This window comes from Sphaeramia orbicularis, chromosome 17, assembly GCF_902148855.1.
Source record: "Sphaeramia orbicularis chromosome 17, fSphaOr1.1, whole genome shotgun sequence".
Taxonomy (NCBI): domain Eukaryota; kingdom Metazoa; phylum Chordata; class Actinopteri; order Kurtiformes; family Apogonidae; genus Sphaeramia; species Sphaeramia orbicularis.
In genome coordinates this window covers 22,831,977-22,859,702 of record NC_043973.1, presented here as the reverse complement: position 1 = coordinate 22,859,702, position 27,726 = coordinate 22,831,977, and the positions used below count along the sequence as shown (strand labels likewise).

Here is a 27,726-nt window from a genome sequence, read left to right as displayed (position 1 = left end):
TTGAACATTTTGAGCACAATTTCAACAATACCGCGATAATAATAACCGTGATATGAAATTTTCATATCGTTACATCCCAGTCACATGATACACACAGGAGTTAGTACCAGATTGTTGTTGATGACTCTTGATGGTCTAATAATTTTTTCCGCAACTAAATATGAAATTAAGATGCATGCTCTTTTATTGTATTCATGCAGATTTTTTGCTAAATGAAATCATATGTTTCTACTCTATTATGCCTATAAATAAACGAAAAAGAAACTTACACTTTTGGCCCAGATTCCCACCATAGCACCCAGGATCAAAGCAACAACAAACACTGCCCTTGTCATGGCTTTTCTTGGTCAAGTTGCATCAAAAGCTCAGGAGTCCCAACAGAGCAGATCGATACGTCTTTGAACAATCTCCACAGCCACAAAACCCTCACATTACATCCATCCACTCCTCCGCTCCTGCACGGGTCATGTTAAGTCATTGCTTCAGATTAAACTTTTCTGTCTGGGTTCAAGTGTCTTGATAGATAGAGCAGACAGGAGAAGTTGTTTAACCTGACCCTAGAAAAGGAGGTGGTCCAGACTCACTGATACAGACAAGTCCAATCATCATCCTCCCTCATCGCTTTCCCAGCTCTTACAAACAGTGGCAGTTCATCTGTTTGGGTTTTACTGACAGAGGACAGGAGATTAGTCTGTCGGGACTGTCCGAACACTGCATGGAAACTGTTTGAGTGTCTGGATTCAGGTGAGTTGTGGATATTGCTTTAAGTTAGAATGTTTAGAGATGTCAGAATCAGAAATATCTCCAGAAGTTTAGAAGTTTTGAAGATTAGCATTAATATTTTCTGCAGTTAGTCTGTAATTATCAAACCATAATATCACCCACTGAATTTATCTTGAAAGACATAACTTTTTAAATTTTGCTCCATGTACTGTAAATGATGCACATGTCTAAACAGCTGATTCTTTTGTTGGGTCGTGCCAGATTTCCTCCACCACAAGGGGCAGCACTGAGGTCAGTGCTCACCTGATCAGAGGACTGACAAGACATGAGATCCTCAAGTACTTCTGTGACTCCCTACATGCTCAGGTGAATCCTACTGCAACAACAATTCAATGAAGAATAACTGTGATATGACATACAGTCGCGGAAAAAATTATTAGACCACCTTTGTTTTCTTTAGTTTCTTGTTCATTTTAATGCCTGGTACAACTAAAGGTACATTTGTTTGGACAAATATAATGATAACAACAAAAATAGCTCATAAGAGTTTAATTTCAGAGCTGATATCTATCATTTTTCATGGTTTTCTTTATAATAACCAAAATCCCTTAAGTTCACAGCAAAAATTGGTTTGATTGTTCAATTGTATCTTCCTAAGTGCCACACGTTTTGTTTGGATTTCTCTTATTGGTGTGTTATTAGAACTTAATTTAGCTGTATTCTCTTCGGAATCACACTTTTTCACATCTATCTGCTTATTTATTTATCTATGTATTAGGGATGTAATGATTACTGGTATAGTGATAAACCACGGTAAAACTGCAAACAGTTAGTATTACTGTTTAAATTCTAATCATCATGATAACTGTGTTTGATTACTGCACTTTTAGGGGAAAAAACACCTATGAAAAGATCTGCTTTTATGTCAAATATTTGAGTATAGTTTTAATTTATTACAATTTTAATTGTATATACCTAATATTTGGAACCAATATTCACTTTTAAACTCTTTGAAAAGGTTCGTTAAGCATCTGTGTGTTATTTATGCAATAAATTATATAAATTTTTCAAATCGGATTTTATATATATTTTTTGTGTTTTTTGTCCTTTTATGTTTTTATTATAGGTTAAAGTGAAAAAAATAATACTCAGATGCTATAGATGAAGTTGTGCTGAAAAAAAAAGATACCAAACATGGGGATAGTAAACATTTGTTTATATAGTATATAAAGGCAAAATCAAAAGTACTGAAAAAAACGGACAAAATAGGCTCAGACCACTAAGGGTTAATATTTGAATGTTTCTGCCGAAAGAAGGTACATTGTGCCTATTATTTTATTTATTTATTTATTTATTTCCCAAAATGCAACTTGGTTGAATTATTTCAGTGTGTGTATTAGCACTTTTTGAACATTTTGAGCACAATTTCAATAATACCGCGATAATAATAACCGTGATAATTTTGGCCACAATAACCGTGATATGAAATTTTCATAGCGTTACATCCCTACTATGTATTTAGTGTTTCTATTACAACTACTATTATTGCTTATCATTATTTTCACGTCTTTTTACTCTTTATGTTATTGAAAGAAATTATGTTTATAGATATATAACAATCATTTCTTACTTTTATGTCATTTTTATTTATCCCTCTACTTCATGGGAGGTATGCAAATGACATTCTTTTATTTTTTTTTAAATACAGCTATGTCAAGGTGAGGTCATTCTATAAGCCTTTTGGGTTTCTGACCTCAACTGCACATTTTCATACCCCTCTCTCTACCAAGAGAGATATGTACATGTATTTGCCTCATTTTATATTTGTATGTGCAAATAAATAAAAAAAAAAATTACATCAATATCTATGGCATTGTACTGCCAAAAACAGTGTTTTTACACATTTCATGTTTTCTTTTCTGTCTGTTTTAGTCACATGATACACACAGGAGTTAGTATTTGATTGCATAACCTTTGTTTTTGATGACTTTTGATGGTCTAATCATTTTTTCCGCAACTGTATATTCTACATATACTTTATCATTTAATGCTCCAGCACCAGTTATAATGTTATCACCCTCACTTTGATGAATTCTTGACAATAATATGTTTAATTACTGACTAATCAAGAATATTTCAGCAAAAAAAATCTAAATTAGAATTAAATAGTTCAATTCTTTCATTAAAATATGTGTGTTCTTTGGATTAAAATCTTTATCTACAGCATAAACAGCCTGGTACAGTACAACACACTTCTTTCCTGTTTACTTAGATATTCTACAACTACACCACAACTACAACTTTGCTGGAAAAAAACAAAAACTGAAACCCTGCAGTCATCCAACTGCAGTGTGTTTTACAATTTAGTAGACAATCATTTCTTCCAAAGTTTAAGTATAGCTTTAGCAGTTCAATACATGGACTCAAGATGCAACTGTCATTTCATACATATGGTTCATTGTAATTGCCTTGTCTCACGTTTTATGAGTTTTTATGGCTTCAGCATGAAAAGCAGAGTATAATGAAAAAAAGTCAACAACATAAGGTCTCTGTCATACAGTTTGTGATGATATTTTATCCGTAGTGAGGAGTCTGGGCATAAAAACACTCAAGTTAATCTATTATTATGTTGCATTGGCAGGTGGATCCTCCTCCTGGGCATCTTTGTGCAGCAGCTTAATGCAGTAAGGCTTTTTTTATTTGAATATTAACGTGTCTGGCTTTGAAACTATGCACCTTTGAAAGCATCACCTTAAAACAGTTTCATCTCAAAAGTGCCACTACGAATAAAATCATGTTACGAGTATAAAATGCATTATGATGCTGTTGAGAAAAACCCAAACTATAAATTGTAAAACAGATTGTATTGAATGTTATAATTAAATTTGCATTATTTATCCAAGCACTTGTTGATATGAGATGATTAAAAAATACTCCAAAATATGTATTGGTGAGCACCAAGGGCAAAATGAATTTAAGATTATGATCATAATACATAATCACTGAGTTTTTGTTGAAAATGTTATTTCAGTTCATTGTTAGATGACTTGTTAACATGGTGTGTTATGGGAACCAATATTTGTAATGTAATTTAGAAAGACCTCACAGTAGGATTAATGTTTTACCACATACAACATAACACATAGTCAAAGGTTTTAATGAAATACCCATATTATGAATATAATGCTTCCCAAAAACCACATGATCACTCCAGTTTCCTCACTCGGGGCTGAGTTTGGTAAGTAGCTGCTGTACAGGACCTGTAAAAAGTGTGGAAACACCCAAAAGTTTGGATCTTTTACCATTTTGACAGATACATGCATGTTCCAAACTAGGTAACTTCACATGTATTTTGATCAAACAAATATATAAATCTATACATATTGGCATAAAAACCTTAACATTCATCAAACTACTATGTTAGTAGATTTTGAATGAAATATATGCAGCTGCATCACATTGGCCTTCTCAGCTCATTAGGTTAACCCCATAACACCAAACGTATCATATTTGATATATGGGTTTTGAAGCCCTGTACATCAGAGGTGTCAAACTCATTTTAGTTCAGGGGCCACATTCAGCCTAATATGATAGAAAGTGGGCCAGACCAGTAAAATAATCTAAATAATAGGATAAGAACTTTGTAGTGAAAAAAGTAAATTCTGTAATGAAAATGTTTACATCTATGAATTGTACTTGAACATAACATGAACAAATATGAACAACCTGAAAAATCTTTAGTAAAATAAGTGAAACGTTAACAATGTTACGCTTTAGTTTATCATTTATACATGTGATTCACAACTTAGAGATCACCGTGGATCTACAAATACACAAAACATTAAATAACAGGGAGAATATAATTAAAATTCCACATACTTCTCTAAAGAGATTTCAGGTTATTCACATTTTTGTTAAAGGCTAGTCTGTAAATGTCAACATTTTTGTGTAATTTTACTTTTTTTTACACTAAAACAAAGAGACAAATTTACAGTTTTCATTATTTATAGGTTATTATGATAGTATTTTACTGGTTCTGATCCACTTCAGACTGAAATGACCTGAAATGATTTTAACACACTTGATTGTTAATATCTTCAGTGTAATTTTTGCATTTCACAAATTCATCCCAGGGGCTGGATTGGATCCTTTGGCGGGCCGGATTTGGCCCCCAGGCCGCATGTTCGACATCTGTGCTCTACATGATCAGTGTGATATTTTTCTTTCTTGAAAAACCTGATGTATACAATTAGATACATGCAACACACAGATAATCCACCAGGGGGGAGGAATTCATTCACCAGAGGCCTTTCCAGTGTCACCACGAGACTGTCATTAATGAGGAAGGAGGCAGAACTTTGCCAATTTTGAAGAAGAATTACCAATTTGTTAGACAGGTTTATGTTATATTATGTTTTTGTTTGTTCAAAAATAATATTTGAGCATTGAGACCTGATGTATCAAATATGATACAAAATTGAAACGTATACATGGAAACTGATATTTGAAAAAAAATTGGGGGGGATTGTTCAGAACAACCAATAAAGTATCCAGTTTCAAAGAACTGGAATTTCCTATCAATGATTTTGTGGTTCAGGCTTTAATTAATCATAGTTAAATGTGTGTTTAAATGCAGTGACGTATGAACAACAGTAACAGTTTGATGGTTCAGTTTTGATGCAGGTCAGTACATAAGACATGGCTATGATTCCATACTTCAACATCAACTTCAGAGTGAAACATACATCTAGGCTATTTCAGCATTATTTAGAGAGAAAACATTCACATGGCGTGTTATCTATCATTCAGTGATTTGACCTAAAATGTATTTAACTGATCTGGGACAAACTGGATCGCAAAGTCAGAAAGAAACATCTGACTAGACATGAAAATCAATGATAAGTTTTACAAGAGGCATTTCAGGTAAATTTTTGGAGAAACTGTGAGAGACCAAGACTCTTATAGTTGCTATGGGAGGATTTTTCAATGAGGATAAAGTTTAACTATTTTTATACTAATATCTTTATGTATGTGTTTTATGTTTGGTCCAAATAAATCTCCATATCATTAAGTTACATAGTTTCTTGCACATAAGGGACATGCATGGTTCTCTCATTCATTCATTCATTTTCCAAACTACTTAATCCTCTAGAGCACAGGTGTCAAACATACAACCTGCAGACCAAAACTGGCCCATTATAGGATCATATCCGGCCCACAGAGAATAAAAATTACACTGAAGTTTTTAACAGTCAAGGGCATTATCTATATGTTATTATGCTATTATCTGATGATAAAGCCAGATCAAATTGGGCTGTATGTGAGCTGATATGAGTTTGACATCCCAGCTGTAAAGGGTTCTCAGGATGCTGAAGTCAATCCCAGATACCATCAGTACACCCTGGATGTTGCCAGATCCTCACAGGGCATGTGTCTCTCAAAAGCCATAGAACACAGGTGTCAAACATGTGGCTCGGGGGCCAAATCTGGCCCGCCAAAGGTTCCAATCCAGCCCGCGGGATGAAAGTGCAAAAATAAACCTGAACAGTCAAGGTTGTCAAAATGATTTTGGTTCAGGTTCCACATACAGACCAATGTGATCTCAAGTAAAAATAACACAATAACCCATAAATAATGACAATGACAAATTTTCTTTGTGAAAAATCTAAGTGAAAAAAATAAGATCACACAGTGAAAATATTTACATTTACAAAATAATTTTTTCTCAATAAAATACAAATAAATACATAAATAAAAACAAAGATGAACAACCCAAAATGTGCAATTTGAACAATATTCTGCCTGTTACTAAATGTTTTGTGCATTTATGGATCCACTGTGATCTGTAGTTGTGTTAATAATAAAAGATGTAATATCGTAGAAATTGTTCAAATTTTAGTTCTAAACTCCAAAATTTTAACAATATTCTGCCTGCTACCAAATGTTTATGTAACATTGTGTGTAAATGTACATGCATAAATAATAAGTCGAGGCATAATATTGTTAAAATTGCACTAATTTTTCTAATGAAATTTCTGTTTTTTCAGCTTATTCACATCTTTTTTGTAAAATGTAAATATTTTCATAATTTAATTGGGGGGTTTTTGTACTAAAACAAAATGAAAAACTTCAATATGTCATTATTTATAGGTTATTAAGTCATTATTTTACTGGTCTGGCCTGTTTGAGATCAAATTGGGTTTAATGTGGCCCCTGAACCAAAATGAGTTTGACACCCCTGTCAGAGAATATTTGGTGTTTCCATAAACTTGACAGGATACCCAGAGGGTTAACTTAGGTAAAGGTCTATTTGGATCTTGATAATGCTGAATCTTACGCTTTTGAATATGTGTGTGTACATGGTTCTAAATTATGTTTATTTTTTCTATTTATTTGCACATTATAGACAACAAGAGAAAATTAAAAAAAAAAACAATTTTCATGCAAGTAACACCACTGTGCAGGAGAGGATAGAAGCCAAAAAGTCTTATGTAAATACCTCCCTGGAAATAAACAATACACAGGAAAAAAAAAAAAAAAAAAAAAAAAGAATTAAAATTGTGATATAACTGAAATAATAATCTAAAGTAAAAACAATAAAAATACAAATCAAATGATATACAGCCTTTACATTTTTTCGTAAATTAGAATCCTTTTCAGATGCTTCGTAAATAATTATAGTGATACTGATGTTTGTGTGATGAAGTTTATACACACCTGGCTCCTTATGTCAACCCAAACCGCAAGCATGTTAAGTACTGAGCACTGAAATTCCAGGATGTACTTGATGAACCATGGAATCGCAATATATTACTTCCATGTTTACAGTATTTTTTACAGTACTTAGAGGCTTATGCATACAGTACATCTTGTTAATGTGCTGCAAGAGCTAGGCCAGGGGATTTGGCCTATTGCCTTATGTAACAATTAAGAAACTGTGGTACAGAAATGTCAAAAAATACTGGATATTTTGGGGTATCCAAATGTTGCTATTGCATAATTTGTCCCTGAGGGAGGTCTGGGAGGTTTTCAGCAACAAATGAAAACAAATTAGCTGTTTCCTTGAACCGAACAGTCGCAAAGTACTGCGGCACGCTAAAATTAGTGTTGACAAATAACTTTAATATTTTAATATGCTTACATGTGGAATCAGTGATAAAGCAGAGAAAAGAATGCAGTGGTTCTGCACACAAAATAATAGTTGCCTGCAGAGTTTTTTTTACTAATATCTTACTGTTTTGATCGTTTTTTTATTCATTCAAACATTTTTAGAGTCTAGATATCCAAACCAACATTTATACAGTTCAACTTGCAAAAGATATTAAACAATTAGCATAAAAGAAAAGAAAAGAAGAAAGGAAAAGGTGATAGACTTAAAATAAACTTTACTTCAAACATATTCTTGTAATGCATTTCTTATTTGTGACAAAATGAGAATCCTAGGTTTATAGGGTTTTAAATCTTATATTTATTTCTTTATGTTTGTGTGTTTGTAATTTTTTCATTAAAACAAAATAGAAATGAATATAAAATGAGTTATAATATTTTCCTTCCTTCCTATTTTCCTGACAATTTTATGTTTTACATAAAATAATACTATAAAATACTATATGTATCCTAAAAAATCAGTAAAAAACACAATTTGCATGTTCTTGTTACAAATGGTACATGAATCAATAACAATAAATTAAATAATAAAGTTATTAATGACAATTGTTTTATGAAATTTTACTCTAACATCGATTGTACTGTGACAACTTACCAACCTGAACTAGATACTGGGGGTCAGTTGAGTTAGTGTTAACTCACAGGTGTCAAACATGCGGCCCGGGGGCCAAAACCGGCCTGCCAAAGGGTCCAATCCAGCCCCTGGGATGAATTTGTGAAATGCAAAAATTGCACTTAAGATATTAACGATCAGTGGCGTCCAAATAATTTTAATTCAGGTTCCACATACAGACAAATATAATCTCAAGTGGGTCAATCCAGTAAAATACTATCGTAGTAACCTATAAATAATGACAACCGCTAATTTTCTCATTGTTTTAGTGTAAAAAAAGGAAAATTACATGAAAATGTTTTACATCAACAAACTTTGCTTTTTCTAAAAATGTGAAAAACCTGAATAAATACGTACAATTTGAAATGTTTTAAGTGCAATTTTACCAATATTCTGCCTGTTAGTAAATATTTTGTGTTTTTGTAATTGTAAAGTAGGCTGTAATGCACATGTGTAAATGATAAACTGAGGCAGAATATTGTTGAAATTGCACCTGTTTTTCATAGGACATTTCAAGTTGTCCATGTTATTCAGATTTTTAAGGAAACATCATAGATGTAAACATTGACATCATTTCATTTTACTTTTTTCACTGTTATTATTTTAGTGATCTGGCCCACTGGAGATCTTATTGGGGTGAATGTGGCCCCTGAACTAAAATGAGTTTGACATCCCTGTGTTAACTGGTTTGTGCTTGAGATGGTAAATAGCAGGTTTGTGTTTTTCAAAAAAAAAATTAAAAAAAAATAAAACGTGGTTTATTTATTTATTTCTGTATGTAGTTGGAGTCAAAACTGAACAAATGGGCTAAACTTTCTTTCCTTTTAATCTAATTTTCATCAACGCAGCTTAGACTTGAAAATGAGCAGAAAACAGATTATCATTTGTGTCAGTTTTGCAGGATTTTCACACATATCTTAATCATTTCTTGCAGCTGCAGTTGTGTTACAGTGTTTTCACTTGTCGCTGTGTGTTCCCAGACTCTGCAAGTGTTGAATGTTCTCTCAGAACGGATGACGAGACCCCTGTGAATGTTTAGGTCAAAAGTGAAAGTTGGAACAGGTTTATCAACAGATGTGCAATACAGTTTAAACTCATCCAAATATTTGGGATGGTTGAGAGGAAATTACTAAATGTTTGTGACACATATATCTGTGTACCGTGGAACTCCCAGTGCACTCATGCAAACACATCATTGGGAACATCTGACATTGAGAGGTGTGGAGAATATTTTTCATCAGTGCTTGGTAATAATGACTGAGTTCTGTGTGCTGATTTTTTGATCAAGGTCAGAGCATTCCTTATTTGCCCTGGTTGATGTGAGATCAGTTGGGCCTATTTGTTTAAAGCTCTGTAATCAGGCCTGTCCAGTCTCCTCAGGGAAATCTCTCATTCTCAAGGCTGGGTGAGCTGCAAATATTTAGCAGTGGCAGATAGCGAATGCCAAAGTCACAACTTTATCTGATGTTTCTGATGTCCTCTGACCTTATTCTGTCACCTGTGCTACTGAGACGCATTTATACAAGGGAGAGTCAGCAAGTTCTCATGACAAAATCTGTGTCGAACACAGCTCCAGCAATCCTCCAAAGAAGGAATCTACAGATGGAAACATAAGTTGTAAAAGGGTTTATACCAGTGTTTTTCAGCCTTGGGGTCGGGACCCCACGTGGAATCACCTAGAACAGGGGTGTCAAACATGCGGCCTGGGGGCCAAAACCGGAATTTCAATTCCACAGTCAATTTTTGCACTTTGCTAATTCAACCCATGGGCCGGATTGGAATGTTTAGCATTTGGCCCCTGGGCCGCATGTTTGAGACCCCTGACTTAGACTCTGATGGAGCTTATGTGGAAAAATAGTTTTGTTCATTCATTCATTCATTCATTCATCTTCAGAACCACTTTACCCTCATGGGGGTGCTGGAGCCTATCTCAGCTACCTGTGGGTGAAGGCAGGGTACACCCTAGATGTGTCACCAGTTCATCACAGGGCTGAAAATCAATCACATTCACACCTATGGTCAATGTAGATCAACCAATTAACCTATCAGTGCATGTCTTTGGATGGTGGGAGGAAGAGAACCTATGCAAACACAGGAGAACATGCAAACTCTGCACATAAATATCCCCATCAGCTGGTGTTGTAATCAAACCCAAGACCCTCTGGCTGTGAGGTGACACTCCAAAAAAAAATTAAATAATAATAATTTTATTTTGATGAATAAACTTTTTTTTTCATTACATTTGTCTCTTTTTGACTCTCCCTCATATATGAACAGCCTCAGTGTTATAACACAAATGCAGTTGTGGTTAGTGTTGCTGTAATGGTCTCTGTTTGTTTGTGGTTTCAGGGGGGGTCCGAGGGCCCGTGTCAAGGTAGAGACTGCTCTGTGTGTCAGTGTCATCCTGCCAAAGGTGCACGGGTATGTATTTCTGAAAGGTTTTGATTATTGTTTTGTATTGACAAAGCACTCATGAATTGTTGTTTCAGTTTTAATTTTGTATGTTTTCTTTCATCCTTGTCGAGCAAAAGTAGTAAAAGTGAGGAGTAGACAGACACAGACTCCATTGGCTTTTATAGTTTAAAATGAATCATTTGATAGATAAGCATGAGAAATTAAGCCAGTCAAATAAAAACAAAGTATATATAAATCAGCTTTGGCACCAGGATTGATTTATATGAGCTTGTTGTATTCTACCACTTTACAACATCATAGGGAAATGATTGTAACTATTTGTAAAGCACAACTTTCACTTGTCGTTGAATCTTTAATTTTGATTTTAATTCTTGTACTTTTTAGGTGCTGCTCAGTTTTGTTCTGAACACTGGTCTTGTTCTAGTACACTTGTGTAGAGTACACTGTTGTGGAAGTTACTTCCAAACTGTAATTCATTACACACTGTAAAAAAAATCCTGTTGTTTTTACAGAAAAAAACTGGCAGTTGTGGTGACCAGAACAGTACTGTAAAAAACACATCCAACTGTAAACATATTTACAGAGTAACATGTAGATTTAACATTTTAAACATGTAGATTTAACATTTTAAACATGTAGATTTAACATTTTAAACATGTAGATTTAACATTGGATTTAAATGGCAAATGGACTGCACTTATTTAGCAAATTTTCTACACCTTCATGGTGCCCAAAGCACTTCCCAAAGCTACCAGGTCCTACTGGGAACAATTTAGGGTTCAGTGTCTTCCATGGACACTTGGACATATGGACAGTCAGAGCCAGGATTCAAACCACCAACCCTTTGGTTATAGGACGAGCTGCTCTACCAACTCTACCGACCCATTCATTTACAAGTTTAAAATGTTACATTGTTAAATGTTTACTTTATTAAAAATTATATATATATATATATATATATATATATATATATATATATATATATATATATATATATATACACACACACACACACACACACACGTAAACGAAAAAGGCTGTTATTTCAACATTATGGTCTTGCAATTTAAACGGCACCGCATTGTTTTTCAATTTACAGTTTTGTTTTCTAAAAACAATAGAAATACATCATTTCTACATACAAATCTGGTTTTGTTCACATACTCTTCCTGTTAGAACTACAGCTATATTTGATTTAATCGTTAACACAAAAATCTTATCAAATAAACAACTTTGCATTGTATTGTCACTTACAGTTTTTTTATGTTGCAATTTTACAACTTTTTGCTGTTAATTCTACAGTCATTTTTTACAGTGCACATTACTTGTTACTGTTATTCAAAAGTAATCCCAATATTACTGTCTCAGAACTGTAATGCGTTACATGACTCCTGTATTACTTCTGAGTTACACACAGACTGTGGTAATAAATGGTGCGTGCCCCCCCCCCAATACAAGAGATAGGACAGTCTAGTTGGGATGCATAAACGTGCTCCCTGAAGTACATGTGGAAGGATAGCTCGGTAAGTAACACTACGGCCCACAATGTTCGAATCCCAGCAGGAACACTTGCACATTTTACATGTTCAAACAGGGGGCATGGCAACGAGGACGTCAGTGTATAAATCCACAATCGATAAAGAATTCTATCTAGTCAGAGAAAGGTTGTCTTACCTTGTCATTGCTGATCACAGGGATCATGCTAATGCTAACTAGCTTCTTCAGCAGGGTTATGGTTAGTAATGAGCATACGTCTACGTGCCCAGTGTACTGTCTTCTGCCGTCTTCACCCATTGGCTGAACACCAACAGGAAACAGAACTTTACAGATGCATTTTTGATTCCTTTACAGGTACACAGGTGTCAAACATGCGGCCCGGGGGCCAAATCCGGCCCACCATAGGGTCCAGTCCAGCCCTTGGGATGAATTTGTGAAATGCAAAAACTACACTAAGATATTAACAATCATTTTAGTTCAAGTTCCACATTCAGACCAATTCAGTCAAAATAACCTATAAATACTCACAACTCCAAATTTTTCTCTTTGCAAATGTAAATATTTTCTTGTATTTACACTAAAACAAAGTATAATATTGCAAAAATATCTGAACAACCTGAAATGTCTTAAGAGAAGTAAGTGCAATTTTAATAATATTCCACCTGTTACTAAATGTTTTGTGTGTTTGTAGATCCACTGTGATCTGTAAGTTATAATGTACATGTGGAAATGATAAAATGAAGCATAATATTGTTAAAATTACACATATTTTTCCATTTGTTCATATTATTCACATTGTTTGAGAGGATAGTTTGTAGATGCAAACATCTTCATAAAGTGATTTTACTTTTTTCACTCTAAAACATAGAGAAAAGTTTGGAGTTGACATTATTTATATATTATTATAATTTTACTGGTTTGCCCCACTTCAGATCAAATTTAGCTGAATGTGGCCCCTGAACTAAAATGTCTTTGACACCCCTGCTCTAGAAGGTGTTTAGAATAGTTCTGTTTAGAAATCATCATTATATCATCCTAAAGAGATAAATGACCATATGAATATGCACCTTGTTGATTAGTTAATGCAGCTGACTCAGTGGTTACTTCCCCAGGAGCAGAGTTCTCATATATTCTCCTGCATCTCAATCACATTACAGTTTTCATGAAGATGGTGAAGTGGCAATAAAGTCAAAAAAGTCAATGCCAATGTCATTAGCCTATTCCAGGACCTAGGTTGCTAAAAGAGGTGAATAAAAGCCTAAAAATGTCCTCAAGGAAAAAATGTTCTTTCCCAAAAAAGTGTCTCTCATAACCATAGGCCTTTAAATAGCCTTTTCTTTGCACTAATGTGGTCATTGAAGGGGTCTCCAGGTAAGCCAGGCAAACAAGGCCCACAAGGACCAATGGGACTACGGGGACAAGTGGGGCCTCCTGGAGAGAAAGGCAGGATGGGAGTAGAGGGACCACATGGCCCAGATGGACCCAAAGGAGACCGAGTAAGTGTGTAGAAAAAGTATGTGTGTGATGGGATCAGAGTGAATAATGCTTTGTAAATGGGTAATAAATGAGAGGTTCCTTTTTTTTCTATATATTTCAGGGCTTTATAGGTGATCCTGGTTTCCCTGGTCATAGTGGTTCAGAGGTAAGTACATTTCTGATGTGAACAAAATTAACTGTAAGAATATAGTAATCATTACGGAGCCCGGGAGGGGACATGCAAAAAATAAAAATTATTGCGTTATAACGCAAAAGTATTGCGTTATAACGCAAAAACTATTGCGTTATAACGCAAAAACTATTGCGATATAACGCAAAAGTATTGCGTTATAACGCAATAGTTTTGCATTATAACGCAATCATATATGCTCTCTCTTGATTGAGGTCCGTACATAATACATTGTAATCCAGTTCGGGTCCGACCGTGCCAGGTCTGACACGCCCCCCTGTCCTGTGTAGTATGACCATAACTCTTTCATTATTAGTCCGATCGGAAAAATTCCAACGGTTTTTGAATGAAATTCCTATTTGCCCAGCTTCACGTCTGTGTGCAGCTTCATGGATACAGATGTATGTGCGCCAAGTGTGAATGATCTGCGCATGAGAAGGAGGATGTGCGCATTGTATTAAAATCCTTTATACTCCTGAGCCTCAGATGGTCCACCTGGACTGGTTTTCTTATTTTGATCATAAAAAGGTCGGAAAATATGCTTTGAGTCGTTTTGTCAATTTTTGCAGACCACTTCGAACGTTCAATATTGCAATCATTATTTGTTTTAATACTGTAATAACAATTTAAAATGACAAAAAACACAAAAACGGAATTAGTTTTTTTTTTTTTTTTAGTTTTAGCAGAAAAACACTGAAATTAGACATGGATACAACATTTGAAAGTTAAATATGAACTTTAAAAGTATAAAAAGTGTTTAAAACAAGCTGTGTGAGTATTTTCCTTTTATTGTGCAAAAACAGGGTAAAAATCCAAACTCTACAGGTGTCCGTCCCCCCCCACACACACACACACACACACACAGGGCATTTGTCCGTTCTGTGGCTGCAGAGTGCCTTCATGTTCGTGGTTCTGCAGAAACAGTTGTGTCAGTTCACAGCTCTGATCCAGGCAGTGCTCCTATGGCACAGTCTGAACATGGAAAATAGTCTGTTGAAACGAAAAGTCCGTCCTCCTGTGGATGTGTTGAATGTCTGTGGTGTTTGGACTGATCATCATCAGGCTCTTCCTCCGTCCTTCATCTGTGTGTGGACTGTCTTCAGTCTCTGCTCTCATCACCAGAGCCTTTGCGCATCACCGTGACTTCTCTCTCTTCATCCTTGAATGTAACTACCGGTGGACACATGGAAAAATAACACACATAGAACAATGTATTAGACAAACAAAACAAGGTCAAATTGTACTATTGAAGAAAAAAAGTCACCGAACATCAGCGTATGCGCTCTTATTTTGGAGAGCGTCATGCGCACTTTTACGCACAGAAAGTCCAACATACTCCGAACTAACACATACTCTACACGGTTCGTACTTTATTCTATAAAACCACGATGTAGTATAAGCGTCAGTTTACAAATATACTAAAGTGAAACAAGTAAAAACTCCATAGAAAAAAGCAGACAGTGCTTCAGTCATGTAGAAAATCCACTAAATGGAACTGGGTGAACTTTACCTTTCTTCTTCAGATGTTGCTCCATCAGTCGCTCCTTCGGTCACAAATCCATCCGTAAACCTCCAGGGGGGTCATGGGACTTGGGATATCCGTCTTGCCTACATTTTCCAAAACTAGATCTAATCCGTTATCCACTAAGTTGTGCGCTCCGGTTCTTCGCTCCGTGAATCCGCTCTGCTGTGTGCGTCCCCAGTCAGCGAATGGCTTATTTTGCATCTTCTAGGACAGGTGCCCGTGAAATTTTCGCATTGACCCGAGAATGTCCATAAAGCACAGAGTCTCAGGTTTCAGAAACCGTTGGAATTTTTCTGATCGGACAAATAATGACAGAGTTACGGTCATCTGAACTACACATGCATAGGGCACCAGACTGCAGGTACAGGTGTCTGACCTGACGACCTGTCCGATCCCGAATGCAGATCCCAATGCAAAAACTATTGCGTTATAACGCAATACTTTTGCGTTTAAACGCAATACTTTTGCATTATAACGCAAAAACTATTGCATTATAACGCAACACTTTTGAACTATTGCATTATAACGCAATACATTTTTTTTCTCTTCATGTCCCTTCCCGGGCTCCGTAAATCATTATAAGTGAGGTACTTGAAAAGAAACAGCACAGGTGTTAAACATGTGGCCCGGGGGCCAAATCTGGCTCGCCAAAGGGTCCAGTCCGGCCCCTGGGATGAATTTGTGAAATGCAAAAATTACACTAAGATATTAACAAACCTTTTAGTTTAGGTTCCATATTCAGACCCATTCAATCTCAAGTGTGTCATAATAATCTATAAATACTCACAGCTCCAAAGTTTTCTCTTTGTAAATGTAAATGTTTTCATGTATTTACACTAAAACAAAGTATAATATTGAACAAAAGTATCTGAATAACCTGAGTAAATATGAACAACCTGAAATGTCTTAAGAGAAGTAAGTACAATTTTAATAATATTCCACCTGTTACCAAGTGTTTTGTGTATTTGTAGATCCACTGTGATCTGAAAGTTCTAATGTACATGTGTAAATGATAATCTGAAGCATAATATTGTTAAAATTACACATTTTTTTCAGTTTGTTCATATTATTCACATTGTTTGAAAGGATAGTTTGTAGATGCAAATATTTTCGTAATTTAATTTGCCTTTCTTCACTGTACAACAGAGAAAAGTTTGGAGTTGACATTATTTATACACTACAAACAAAAAATTAAGGATTTTTCTTTTTTTTTGACATTTTTTTGGTCATTTTTGCCATTTGTAAATAAAACTGTCTGGTCATTTAAAAAAATGTGTTTCAATTCAATTAACACACAAAAAAGTAAAAAGCTGAAAAAATAGCCCAAAAATTTAAAATATCCTAAACTTTTTGTTTGTAATGTATATTATGTTATTATTTCACTGGTTCGGCCCACTTCAGATCAAATTTAGCTGCATGTGGCCCCTGAACTAAAATGAGTTTGACACCCCTGAGATACAGCATTTTTTCCACACTCTTTGCACTCTTTTCTTTTTACTTTTTTTCCAATATCGTGCAGCCCTAGTTTGGGTCTTTATGGGTTCAACATAAAGACCCAAACTAGGGCTGCACGATATTGGAAAAAAAGTGACATTGCAATTTTTTTTTAACCCTGCAATATATATTGCGATATGAAAAAACATTTAGGAGGATATAATAGCTGTGTGGTGCCGGCATAAATGGTCAAACAAAGTAGCTGTGTTTCCTCTCGTTGCGGCAACAGGTGGAAGACACTGTTGACACAGAACATGTGCTTCAATATCATTCTTCTTGTCGTAAACATGTTTAGAACATGTTGAGTTCATTTGCCTCCTACATTGCAGGACCTTCGATGTGACTATTGCGCACACGTACATTGCGATGACGATATATTGTGTAGCTCAAACCCAAACATCCACCGTCTACCAAAATCACCTACTGATATAAACTGTTTAATCCCTGTTGATCCCTGTTGATCCTATCAATCCATGTAAATATTTGGAGTAAAATGCAGTTTGTCATCTTTTCATGGTCATCAGATATGACCCATTTGGATGTTCAGAGGCTCCGTAGTTACCATGGAAACACCGTCATCTTCTACAACACTGATTTGCCAGTAAAACCCATTGAGTTGGATCAATGACAGTGGAAGGACACACTGGGTTTATATTCAGTAAATGATAGATTTTGCTGATAAAGTCACTTTTTCTTTAGTTTTCTCTATTTTTGATTTAATAACCATCAACTTTACTCCGAATTTTTATGAACATCTATATGATTAATAAATTAAATGCTGGAAAATATCTGATTCCCACTGAAAAAAACACAAAATACTGAAGATATTACAATAAATGGTGATAAACCATCGAGAAAAACTGCAAAAAATGTCACACTGGGTCCTTATGCGTTAATATACATTTCATTGAGTGATCAGTCATATTTTATTTGATTTTATTGTTTCTTAATGCTTTTATTAATATTTATTGTGCTCTTAATCTTCTGTACAACACTTTGGTTCACTGTGGTTGTTTTAAAGTGCTTTACAAAATAAAGTTGGATTGGATTGGTTTTCTATTCACAAATATACCATATTGTATTAACAGCTAATAACAGTATAGATGCATTAGTAGAGGTGCTACACGTATATAGTGTGATGGCTAAATGATGTGTTTTGTCTGCCCTTTGGTGGACATGTTAGGGTACTGAGGTGGTTGTGTTGTTGTTTTCATAACTGACTGTTAGTGCCATTTCATTTCTAATGCATAATAGAAGATCATCTTCACAAACTTCACATTATTTTGAAATATTGGGTCATTGTGTCATTCTCGATTACAGAAAGCTAATAAAGGCAAATGTATTAAATATTTCAGGGCCACCCAGGAGCAGGTGGAGAGCCTGGTTTGCCTGGTTTGGATGGCTGCAATGGGACAAGAGGTCAACCAGGTGTCCCCGGTAGGCGTGGATGGGATGGACTTCATGGGCCACCAGTGAGTAAAGCAACACACTTTCATTCATGTTCAAGAAATAGATAAGGAATATGTAGGAGCTATTTGTCTGTTTCATGGGTCGGCAACCTTTACAATCTAAAGAGCCATTTTAGGACAGAAATAGAAAAACAAAACTGTCTGGAGCCAAAAGATACCCTTATATCTTCCTCAAAGTGGTAACTGTTTAAGAAGCTCTTCAGGATTAGTTTGTACAGCATATGTGGAGAATACAGGGTGGGGAAGCAAAATTTACAATATTTTTAGACAGGGATTGAAAGACAGTGTATGACCAATTAGTTTATTGAAAGTCATGAGAATTTATTTGCCACAAGAAAATTGACATAATAGAAAATGTTTTTATTCTATGTGTCCTCCTTCTTTCTCAATAACTGCCTTCACACGCTTCCTGAAACTTGCGCAAGTGTTCCTCAAATATTCGGGTGACAACTTCTCCCATTCTTCTTTAATAGTATCTTTAAGAAAGTTGACATTGCTGTGTGATGTTCTATTGGTAGCATGTTCTAAAACGCCCCAAATAGCAGAATCCAGAGGGTTTAGATCTGGGCTAGAAGGCGGCCATAAACATGATTCCCAAAAATTGCAAAAGTTGGATTTGTTGCTGTTGTCAACAAGTGTTTTGGTGTTCTTGTGTAAGATTTTAACTTCAAATCATATTTTACTGCATTTCTAACGGTCTTGTTGTCTACCTCAAGTTCAGTTGCCATTTTTCTCATGGATTTGGTTGGATCCTTTAGGATTTTGGATTTGAGAGCTTTAATAAAAGCTTTGGTACGTTTTTTGTTGCTTCCTCCACTTCCAGACTTTCTCGTAATAGTCTTGCTCATAGTCATTCTATTCTTTCCATTATAAACAGTCTTTATGGACACTCCAACTATTTTTGAAATCTCCTTTGGTGTGACGAGTGCATTCAGCAAATCACACACTCTTTGACGTTTGCTTTCCTGATTACTCATATGGGCAAAAGTTTCTGAAAAGGTACGGATAATAGTGTTAGGTATGATTATGACATCAATATATGTTTGGTTTCAAAACAATTGATATAGTGCCTGCTGAGAAAAAAAACTAAATGTTCATTGTAAATTTTGCTTCCCCACCCTGTAAATCAAAGTTTGTCCATTTACAGAACTAAAAGTGATATTTGTCATTACTTTCATTCAAAAATCAACTGGTATGTGAAGACTTTCTTTGGAATGAAGAATACAGACGAATACCTCCAGTTTCTTAAAATTAAAAAGTAATCTACTTTTACTACTAGCTACTATTAGGCTACTATTATTATAATTTTTATATTCATTTGGAGTATAGTCTACATTTTTACAACTGTATAAGATTAGAATCACTTTATTAATAGCAAATTTTTTTTTTTTTTTTTTTTTTTAAAGGGTTATTCATTTCCTTATGGTTTTTGACATAGCCACACTGAGCCACTGGAAAAGGGCCCAAGAGCCAAATGTGGCCCTGGAGCCATAGGTTGTCTACCCCTGGTCTGTTTAGTTTTTTGTTTAAAGTTAATTTAGTTTTTTGTTTAGTAATTTAGTATTTTTTGCCAATTGTTTATTTTGATTTACTTTTTGGTTTGTTTAATATTTAGAATATTTTTTGATTTTCATGATTATTCCTTTCATTCTTTAGTATTTAGCACCTTTTTGGTTTTGGGTTTTCTTATTGGTTTAGACCGTGGGCACCTGGGTATAAATAGGCAGCACCAAGTTAGACCATCATGCACCTGGGTGGGCCTATGGTTTTTTACCAGTCAGTGTCAAGTTGTTCTGGTTTTGTTTTTTGTTTTTGTTGCTGTTTGCCCCAACTTGAAAAAAAGGCTCAAACGTTTGGAGGAGGTTTTGGCAACTGCATTTCACTCAAAGGATTTCCAGGATGACTTTTCCTCTTTTTTTTTTTCTCTTTTATTAAATTTCAGAGGCACAGGTCTTGGATCTTTAGGTGAAAAAACCTTTAACAATAAACAACACAAAACAAACAACAATTAATTGATCGATAAATACAAAATGTTATAAATACAAATTCACTATTATAGAAAAAAATAGATATTTACATACAGATAAAATACAATACAAAAATTGTTTAAATTAACAAGAAATATAATAATATACAATATATAATATATTTAACAAATCTGAATAAATAGAATAAGCAAACAAAAAATCCAGTTAATTACACTCAATTAACAATATTTAAATCCAACAAAATCACTACTTTAACTATAATTAACTGACATAATCAGACAGCTGAAAACCTGTCCCAGGCAATTTACATTTAAAATACAATCATATCTAATATAAACCACAAATAAACCTACTAATTAACAAAAAACCACCCACACTTTAAACCCTGTTTGTGCTCCGGCGCACTCACACACAGCAGCACATTAATGAGACTATCATTTGATTATTTGATAATCATTTGATTTCATAAATAGTCTCACCGGCCGCCCCTCCGCAGTTTCCAACCATCTGTCTCTCAGCAGTCTGAAGTTTGCAAAAGGAGCCACAGCGGTGGCGTCTGCTCCGCCCTTTTACCAGTTGCTGCTGCAGTCTCATTGGAGACACCTGTAGCCTTTCAGCAGTGCATGATGTGACAGCGCACAGCTGAACTCACTATGGTCTTGATTGATCTGACCTGTGCTGTGGCCTCTGAATCTCACACATTTTTTTCCTTTTCTCCATGTTTTCCCACAGTGCATTAAAACCAGTTTGACTTTACAGTCAGTCAGTCAGTCAGACAGAATGAGCTAGAGAGACAGCAAAAAGGCCTTGGTTATTATTTGCCTGCAAAAAGCCTGAAAATAAACCACTTGGAATACATCTATGGTATGGACATTGTGTTTTTGACTGCGGAAACCACAAACCCATGGTGCATCTAGTGGTTATTTGAGTTATGTTAAAGTCTTAAGTTCAGTCACTTTAAAGTTGTTTAAATTTTATGACAAATAGCTGCTACAGAATATATATGAGGCGATTAAAGCTAACACATTGCATCAACATTTTTGTGCAACACAAGGTCTACCTCTATATACATTTACAGAGTTCAATCACAAACAAACATGTTGGGCATTTCTTTTGCAAATACTTCATATCTAATGTAGCCATACAGTGGAATTACTCTAAAAATTGGGGCATTTAAATCTAAAATGGTCAAGTCTTTAACTGTACACTATTATAACCCTTATCTAAAGAGGTTAATTCATCAATAAAGAACTTATTTAGGTGGTGTATGATATTAACCCTCCAGTATCCAGCCCACAGTGGTCCTTTCTAACCACCAAGGCACAGTTGCAGAATAACGTCAACATTTTTTTCAGTTTTTTACAGTTTGTTTTTAACTCTTTTGCATTTTTTCTACTTCACCAAGTTGAGTCGTAAATAAAAAAATACCAAATACTCAATAATTGTCACATTTTTTTTAACCCTTTAAATGCCACATTTGTTATGTAAATAAACCAAAACAAAAACATTTTTTCCAATATACTATGTCAAAATTGGATGACTTTTTTTTTTTTTTTGTTAATGCAGCCTGGCGCATGTCAATGATTAACAGCAACACTGGTTAATATGCATTGCTATTTTTTGTGGTAGGTCAAATGTTCTAAAATACTAGCACCTGTCACCAGGTATATCTGAAATGCACACCTATAAAGGAAACAACTAAATATCGATTTAATTCTCTACTTTAATTTATTTGTATTTTTGTAAATCAAGGTCAGCCCTAATCATAAATATCAAATTTATTTTATTTTATTGTATTGGTTTATTTAATAGGGACCATTCACATTTATGAACATTGCTGTATAAAAAATACACCTATGTAAATATACTAGAATTAATAAAAATAACTACTTTTCATCTACAGTTCTTAGGTAGGTGACAGAAACAAGATATAAAACAGCCAACATTCATTCATTCATTCCTTTAAAAAAAAATTTAACCTGTTATATTAATGTGAGTGGAATATGTGCAAAGTACTTTCTAAAAGCTGTAGTTTTTATTTTTTATTACGTCTAAAGTCAGCATTTACTGTATTGTCTCCTTTTCTCAGGGAGTCCGTGGACCAAAAGGAATAAAAGGAGAACCTTTGTATGATGGTGCTCTTCCAGGACTTCCTGTAAGTTCCTTCTGATTGATCAGGCCTAATTAAGGAGTTCTTTACCTATTTGCAATTTTTATCTCTTTTTTTTTCCACAGGGGGATCCTGGAGAAAGTGGACCACGTGGTTTGCCTGTATGTTTTTGGTTTTTATTTTCACAGACTACCTGTCCTCATCAGCAAAATTACACATGTAGAGATTAACCCATAAAGACCCAGAGCTACTTTTTTGACAATTCCAAATTTATTTTTTTCAATATTTCACCTTTCTTAAGTGATTTATCACCATTTATTGTAATACTATCCTCTGTATTTTGCATTTTTAAATGAAAATCATGTGTTTTCCTATATTTAATTCACTGATCATGCAGATGTTCATAAAAGTTCAGATTGAAATTGGGGTTTTTTATATCAAAAGCAGAGAAAACTGAAGAAAAAGTAATTTTTTTAGTCCAAAATCTATCATTACCTGAACATAAATCAAGTGTCTCTATCTACTGTCATTGATCCAACTCCATGGGTTTTACTGGTGAATCAATGTTGTAGAAGATGATGGTGTTTCAAAGGTAACTACAGAGCCTCTGAACATCCAAATGGGTCATATTGATGGCCATGAAAAGATGACAAACTGTATTTTACACCAATTATTTACATGTATTGATAGGATTAGTGGATCAGAAGGAATTAAACATTTTACCTCAGTAGATGCTTTGGGTCACCAGTGGCTGTTTGGGTCTTTATGGGTTAAATTCTTTTAAAATTGAAGTTAAGATGATGTGTAATTGTGCGTGGTTTTCTTGTTTTTCTTTACTTCAGGGAAAAAAAGGAACACGTGGACCTAAAGGGAATCCTGGCTTTCCTGGTTCTTCTGGGGTGGATGTGGGTAACAGTTGACTTCTTTACTTATATATGCAGATAATAGAGAACTATACAAGCATGTTTTATATTATACATACCATGTGCAGGACTGTATAATATAACTATGCTAATCATCATAACAACAATAAATAAAATGTATGTTTGTGTGTATTATTCCATTCAGGGTTTGATTGGAACTAGAGGTGTGAGAGGACCACCAGTGAGTCACCTGTCTAAGAGTTTTCTTTAGTTGTCTGCAAATGCACATGCATCCACACAAACATAAACTTACACATTATGGTTGTTATTTAGGGAGACCCTGGAGGATCACTAGCAGGTGATAAAGGCGACGATGTAAGAGTCTTTCTTAGTTTTAACTGCTTTGCACTGAGAATTTGACCGATGTGTGTGTGATGTATACATGTATGTACAGTATGAATGTATGATCCCAGCAACTGTTTCATCTCTTTATTTCTGCATAACAGGGTGAACAAGGCCCACCTGGTCCACCTGGACCAGAAGAACACAGAAAACCAGATCCTCCACTGGTTGATGCACCTAAAGGTTACAAGGTAAATGTTAATCTGCTTTAAATTCATGAAAGAGAGAAGAAATCAGACAGTTGTTTTAATGTCCTTATGGAAACTCAATCCAATCTGTATCTTACAGTTTTAGTTGTTTCTAATCAAAATGTGTCCGTTTCAATCCATTGGTTCTACATACTCTGTTTTAGTTATTTATTTATTTTCTGTTTTTCAGGGAGTACAAGGTCTTCCTGGACCATGTGGACCAAAGGGCCTGACTGTGAGTTTTATTCAGCTTTCTACAGATATGTCTTTCAGAGACTGCTACAAAAACAATGGCTGTTGATTTTTACACTGTATCTGATCCAACAGGGTGGAAGGGGAGACTACTTTTATCAAGGAGTTAAAGGAGAGCAAGGAATCCTTGGTTTTCCTGGAATTCGGGTCAGTGACTAAAATCAAACTATACCATTTTCTTAACTCTACACACCATACACACATATATCAAATACTCTTCACCCCATCATTTTCATCTGAAGGGTCTGCCGGGATTTCCTGGAAGACATGGACCACCAGGACCTGAGGTATGCCTGTCATATATATAAAGGTTTATGTTAATGTACTCACACTTTTATTTAACTAACAGTTTAATCCATTATACATTTTACAGGGTTTACAGGGACAGGAAGGACCCCAAGGTCTGAGAGGGAGAACTGGGCCAAAAGTGAGTTTTACACAAACATGAAAATCCAAGAAATCTAATGCAAACAGAGTATTTAAGTAAGTAAAACCAAGTAAAGTAAAGTAAACCAGTAAAGTAAACCAGAAAAGATGAAGGTTTAAGGTTGTATAATATGACAGTTATCTTTATCCTCAAAGAAAATTGTTATTTTCTTTCTACACCATAGTTTTTTTCACAATCACATTCCAGTCCATAATGGAGGGAAGGAGAAGTTTAGCAATACTTCTACATCTGCTGCCCTCTGGTGGCAGATGAATGGAAGGTTTGTAAAACATTGCATTGATCACTCTTTACATCCGACAGGGTTTTCCAGGTGATCCAGGTCCCCCTGGTCCTGTACAGTTTTATAATCAGACTGATACTAGAGGTGAGTCTACACAAGTACCTGCATGGTTGCTCTTTTGGCCACACAATATTCAATATTTTTTCTTAAATATAGCATATTAATGGCATATTAAAGTTCAGCAACTTCCAAATCTAATCTTACAGTAGTTTTGACAAATGTCCTTTCAGTCCTGTACATTCAGTGTGGGTAACTGCTGTAACCTTAAGTCAGCTAGGTTCTGTGTCTGTATTCAGGTCCTAAAGGGAACTGGGGTTATCCTGGGCCACCTGGAGTCCCAGGTGATCCTGGGCCCATGGGTCAGCATGGACCTCCTGGTCCACCAGGGATAACAGTACCAGGTCAGCATACTACCATTGCATGTGGCTTTTACTTTGAGGTTACTCCTTGTTATATACTCTAAAACATCAAGGTTGATAATCTGTCCATTTGTTAATAGTCTATGTACATGTGACACAGCGATATACGAAGTCCAGGTTCCCTCCTTTTGTGGTGCAGCAAATGTTCGAATGTTTCCCTGTGAGTCTTTTGTGTGTTGGCATAAAAAAATCTATTTTACCTGAGTGTTTGTGTATCACAGGTATATGTCATGTATATTAATGTTCATCCCACTCCAGCACAGGATGTCTAAGATGGCAGTGGTCCTAAACATATTCAGTACAGCATACTGATATTCAGTGTGAACAGCCTAGAATCTATAGGCTTTCATTTTCTGAGATTTGTGTCTCTGTACCTGACCTTTCACATCATCTCTCGTAATTGCCCAGAAGTGCCTGGCTTCCCCGGTCCACGAGGGCCAACAGGTCCCAAAGGTTACAAGGGAGAGCCAGGGAAATACTATACCTTTGAAACCGAGCCATTGCCTGGAGTAAAGGGAACTAAAGGAGTCCCTGGACTTAAAGGTCATATAGGTCCCCCTGGTCGTCCAGGTACAGCACATTTGCACTTACCACAAATTAATCACTTTTACGTATGTGTTATTCATCCTCACACAAAAATTCTCATGACTGATTTTTTTTCTTATGTTTTTTTTTTTGTGTTGAATCTCATTAGGATGTGGAGGTGAGTTTTTGATTGTGTCACATGAAATGCATTTTGCACTATATCTACTTTCTGTGATAACATAAGTGGTTGGTTGATTGCACAGATTACATCTGTGAGCCCGGTTACCCAGGGGACCCTGGTGACCCAGGATTCAAAGGATCTCCTGGAGACAAAGGACTCAAAGGAATTAAAGGTGAACTCTGATTGTTAAATGGTCAGATTTCTGCACAAGCAGAGACTGTTCAAGTGTTTCTATGTTCACTGACTGTTCGTACAGTCTAATGTCATGTGAATATGAACTGTAACTGAATGTGGTTGAACTCAAATGGGGTTGTATGTGGCCCCTGAACTCCCTTGACTATCAATGTCTTTGTAAATTTATCTCCTCGGGCTGGATCACAGGCCAGTTTTGGCCTGTGGGCCCTATGTTTGACACACCTGCTGTAGCACATCAATATCAGTCTGATGACAGAGGTATTTGTCATATTCACCATGCCCGTACCATGACAGTACAGGACAAATGTAAGTAGTGTGACACCCCTATCTGTGATCATACATTTTGTCACCTTATCTAATATCCTACAGGTTGTGAAGGAGAATGTGAATGTAGGTTTGGAAAGGGGAGCATAGGACCCCCTGGCCCACGTGGTTTTCCAGGGCCTCCAGGGTTACCTGGAACAAAGGGAATTAGTGGGGAGCCAGGATTGAAAGGAGATGTTGGTCCAAGTGGACCACATGTAAGTAACAATTACATTCTTACATCACATTATATTTTTTCTACAACATATTTAAAATATGACATCTGTAGCATGCCCTCTTGATATCAAATGAATTTGATCTGTGTGTTTAATTATGTTTTAAGCTGAAAAATATAATATCTACTTCTTCACATGTTTTCATGCAGGGCTTTCCAGGTCCCCATGGTTCCAAAGGGCAAAAGGGTCAGAAAGGTGACACTTTTGTAACAGATCAAAAAGGTGAGCATACAACAAAACTGCACTTTAATCTATTTTATTAAAGTCTAGTTGTACTGATATTTTAGTTGCTTGAAAACGTCAGTGTTGTTTCATGGGAATTTTGTGCTTTCTGATAAATGAGAAAAACAAATATCAACAGCAATGGCAAGTGATATATATATATATATATATATATATATATATATGTATATATATATATACAGTCGTCCTCAAAATTATTCATACCCCTGCCATTTTTTGTAACTTTTTGTTTTTGTGATGAAATGAATGAGTTTTGTCAAGTTTATTTGTGACTTATATGTGATACACAAGTTAGGAAATAAGAACAAATGATACTTGGAGAAATACTTTATTTCAGGAGTATTTTATTAGAGGATTTCCAAAAAATGCCACGTTCAAAATTATTCATACCCTAGGTTTACTAAGTCCAATGTCTTTTCTTAATAGTCAATAGAGTAGCTTTTTTTCTTGATAATGGTTCCTGTAAGTGTCCACAGGTTCTCTTCTGTCTCCTGTGGGGTTTTGGTCCACTCTTCCAGGACCAA

The 27,726-nt window shown here is 35.3% G+C and overlaps 1 protein-coding gene across 1 annotated transcript in view; it reads left to right on the top strand.

The window, feature by feature from the left end:
* Positions 1–1,033: 1,033 nt before the first annotated feature.
* LOC115437361 (collagen alpha-4(IV) chain-like) overlaps positions 1,034–27,726 on the top strand; it is a 40,408-nt gene continuing 13,715 nt past the window's right edge. Inside the window, exons 1-22 of the mRNA XM_030160588.1 lie at positions 1,034–1,089; positions 3,365–3,407; positions 10,853–10,924; positions 13,777–13,911; positions 14,013–14,057; positions 18,456–18,572; positions 22,647–22,712; positions 22,793–22,828; positions 23,510–23,572; positions 23,736–23,771; positions 23,864–23,905; positions 24,037–24,123; positions 24,311–24,355; positions 24,448–24,519; positions 24,615–24,659; positions 25,121–25,184; positions 25,397–25,501; positions 25,928–26,089; positions 26,214–26,222; positions 26,308–26,397; positions 26,790–26,941; positions 27,109–27,181. Coding sequence (XP_030016448.1) covers positions 1,049–1,089; positions 3,365–3,407; positions 10,853–10,924; positions 13,777–13,911; positions 14,013–14,057; positions 18,456–18,572; positions 22,647–22,712; positions 22,793–22,828; positions 23,510–23,572; positions 23,736–23,771; positions 23,864–23,905; positions 24,037–24,123; positions 24,311–24,355; positions 24,448–24,519; positions 24,615–24,659; positions 25,121–25,184; positions 25,397–25,501; positions 25,928–26,089; positions 26,214–26,222; positions 26,308–26,397; positions 26,790–26,941; positions 27,109–27,181 — 1,600 coding nt within the window. The 5' untranslated portion in view covers positions 1,034–1,048. The remainder of the gene's footprint in view (positions 1,090–3,364; positions 3,408–10,852; positions 10,925–13,776; positions 13,912–14,012; positions 14,058–18,455; positions 18,573–22,646; positions 22,713–22,792; positions 22,829–23,509; positions 23,573–23,735; positions 23,772–23,863; positions 23,906–24,036; positions 24,124–24,310; positions 24,356–24,447; positions 24,520–24,614; positions 24,660–25,120; positions 25,185–25,396; positions 25,502–25,927; positions 26,090–26,213; positions 26,223–26,307; positions 26,398–26,789; positions 26,942–27,108; positions 27,182–27,726) is intronic.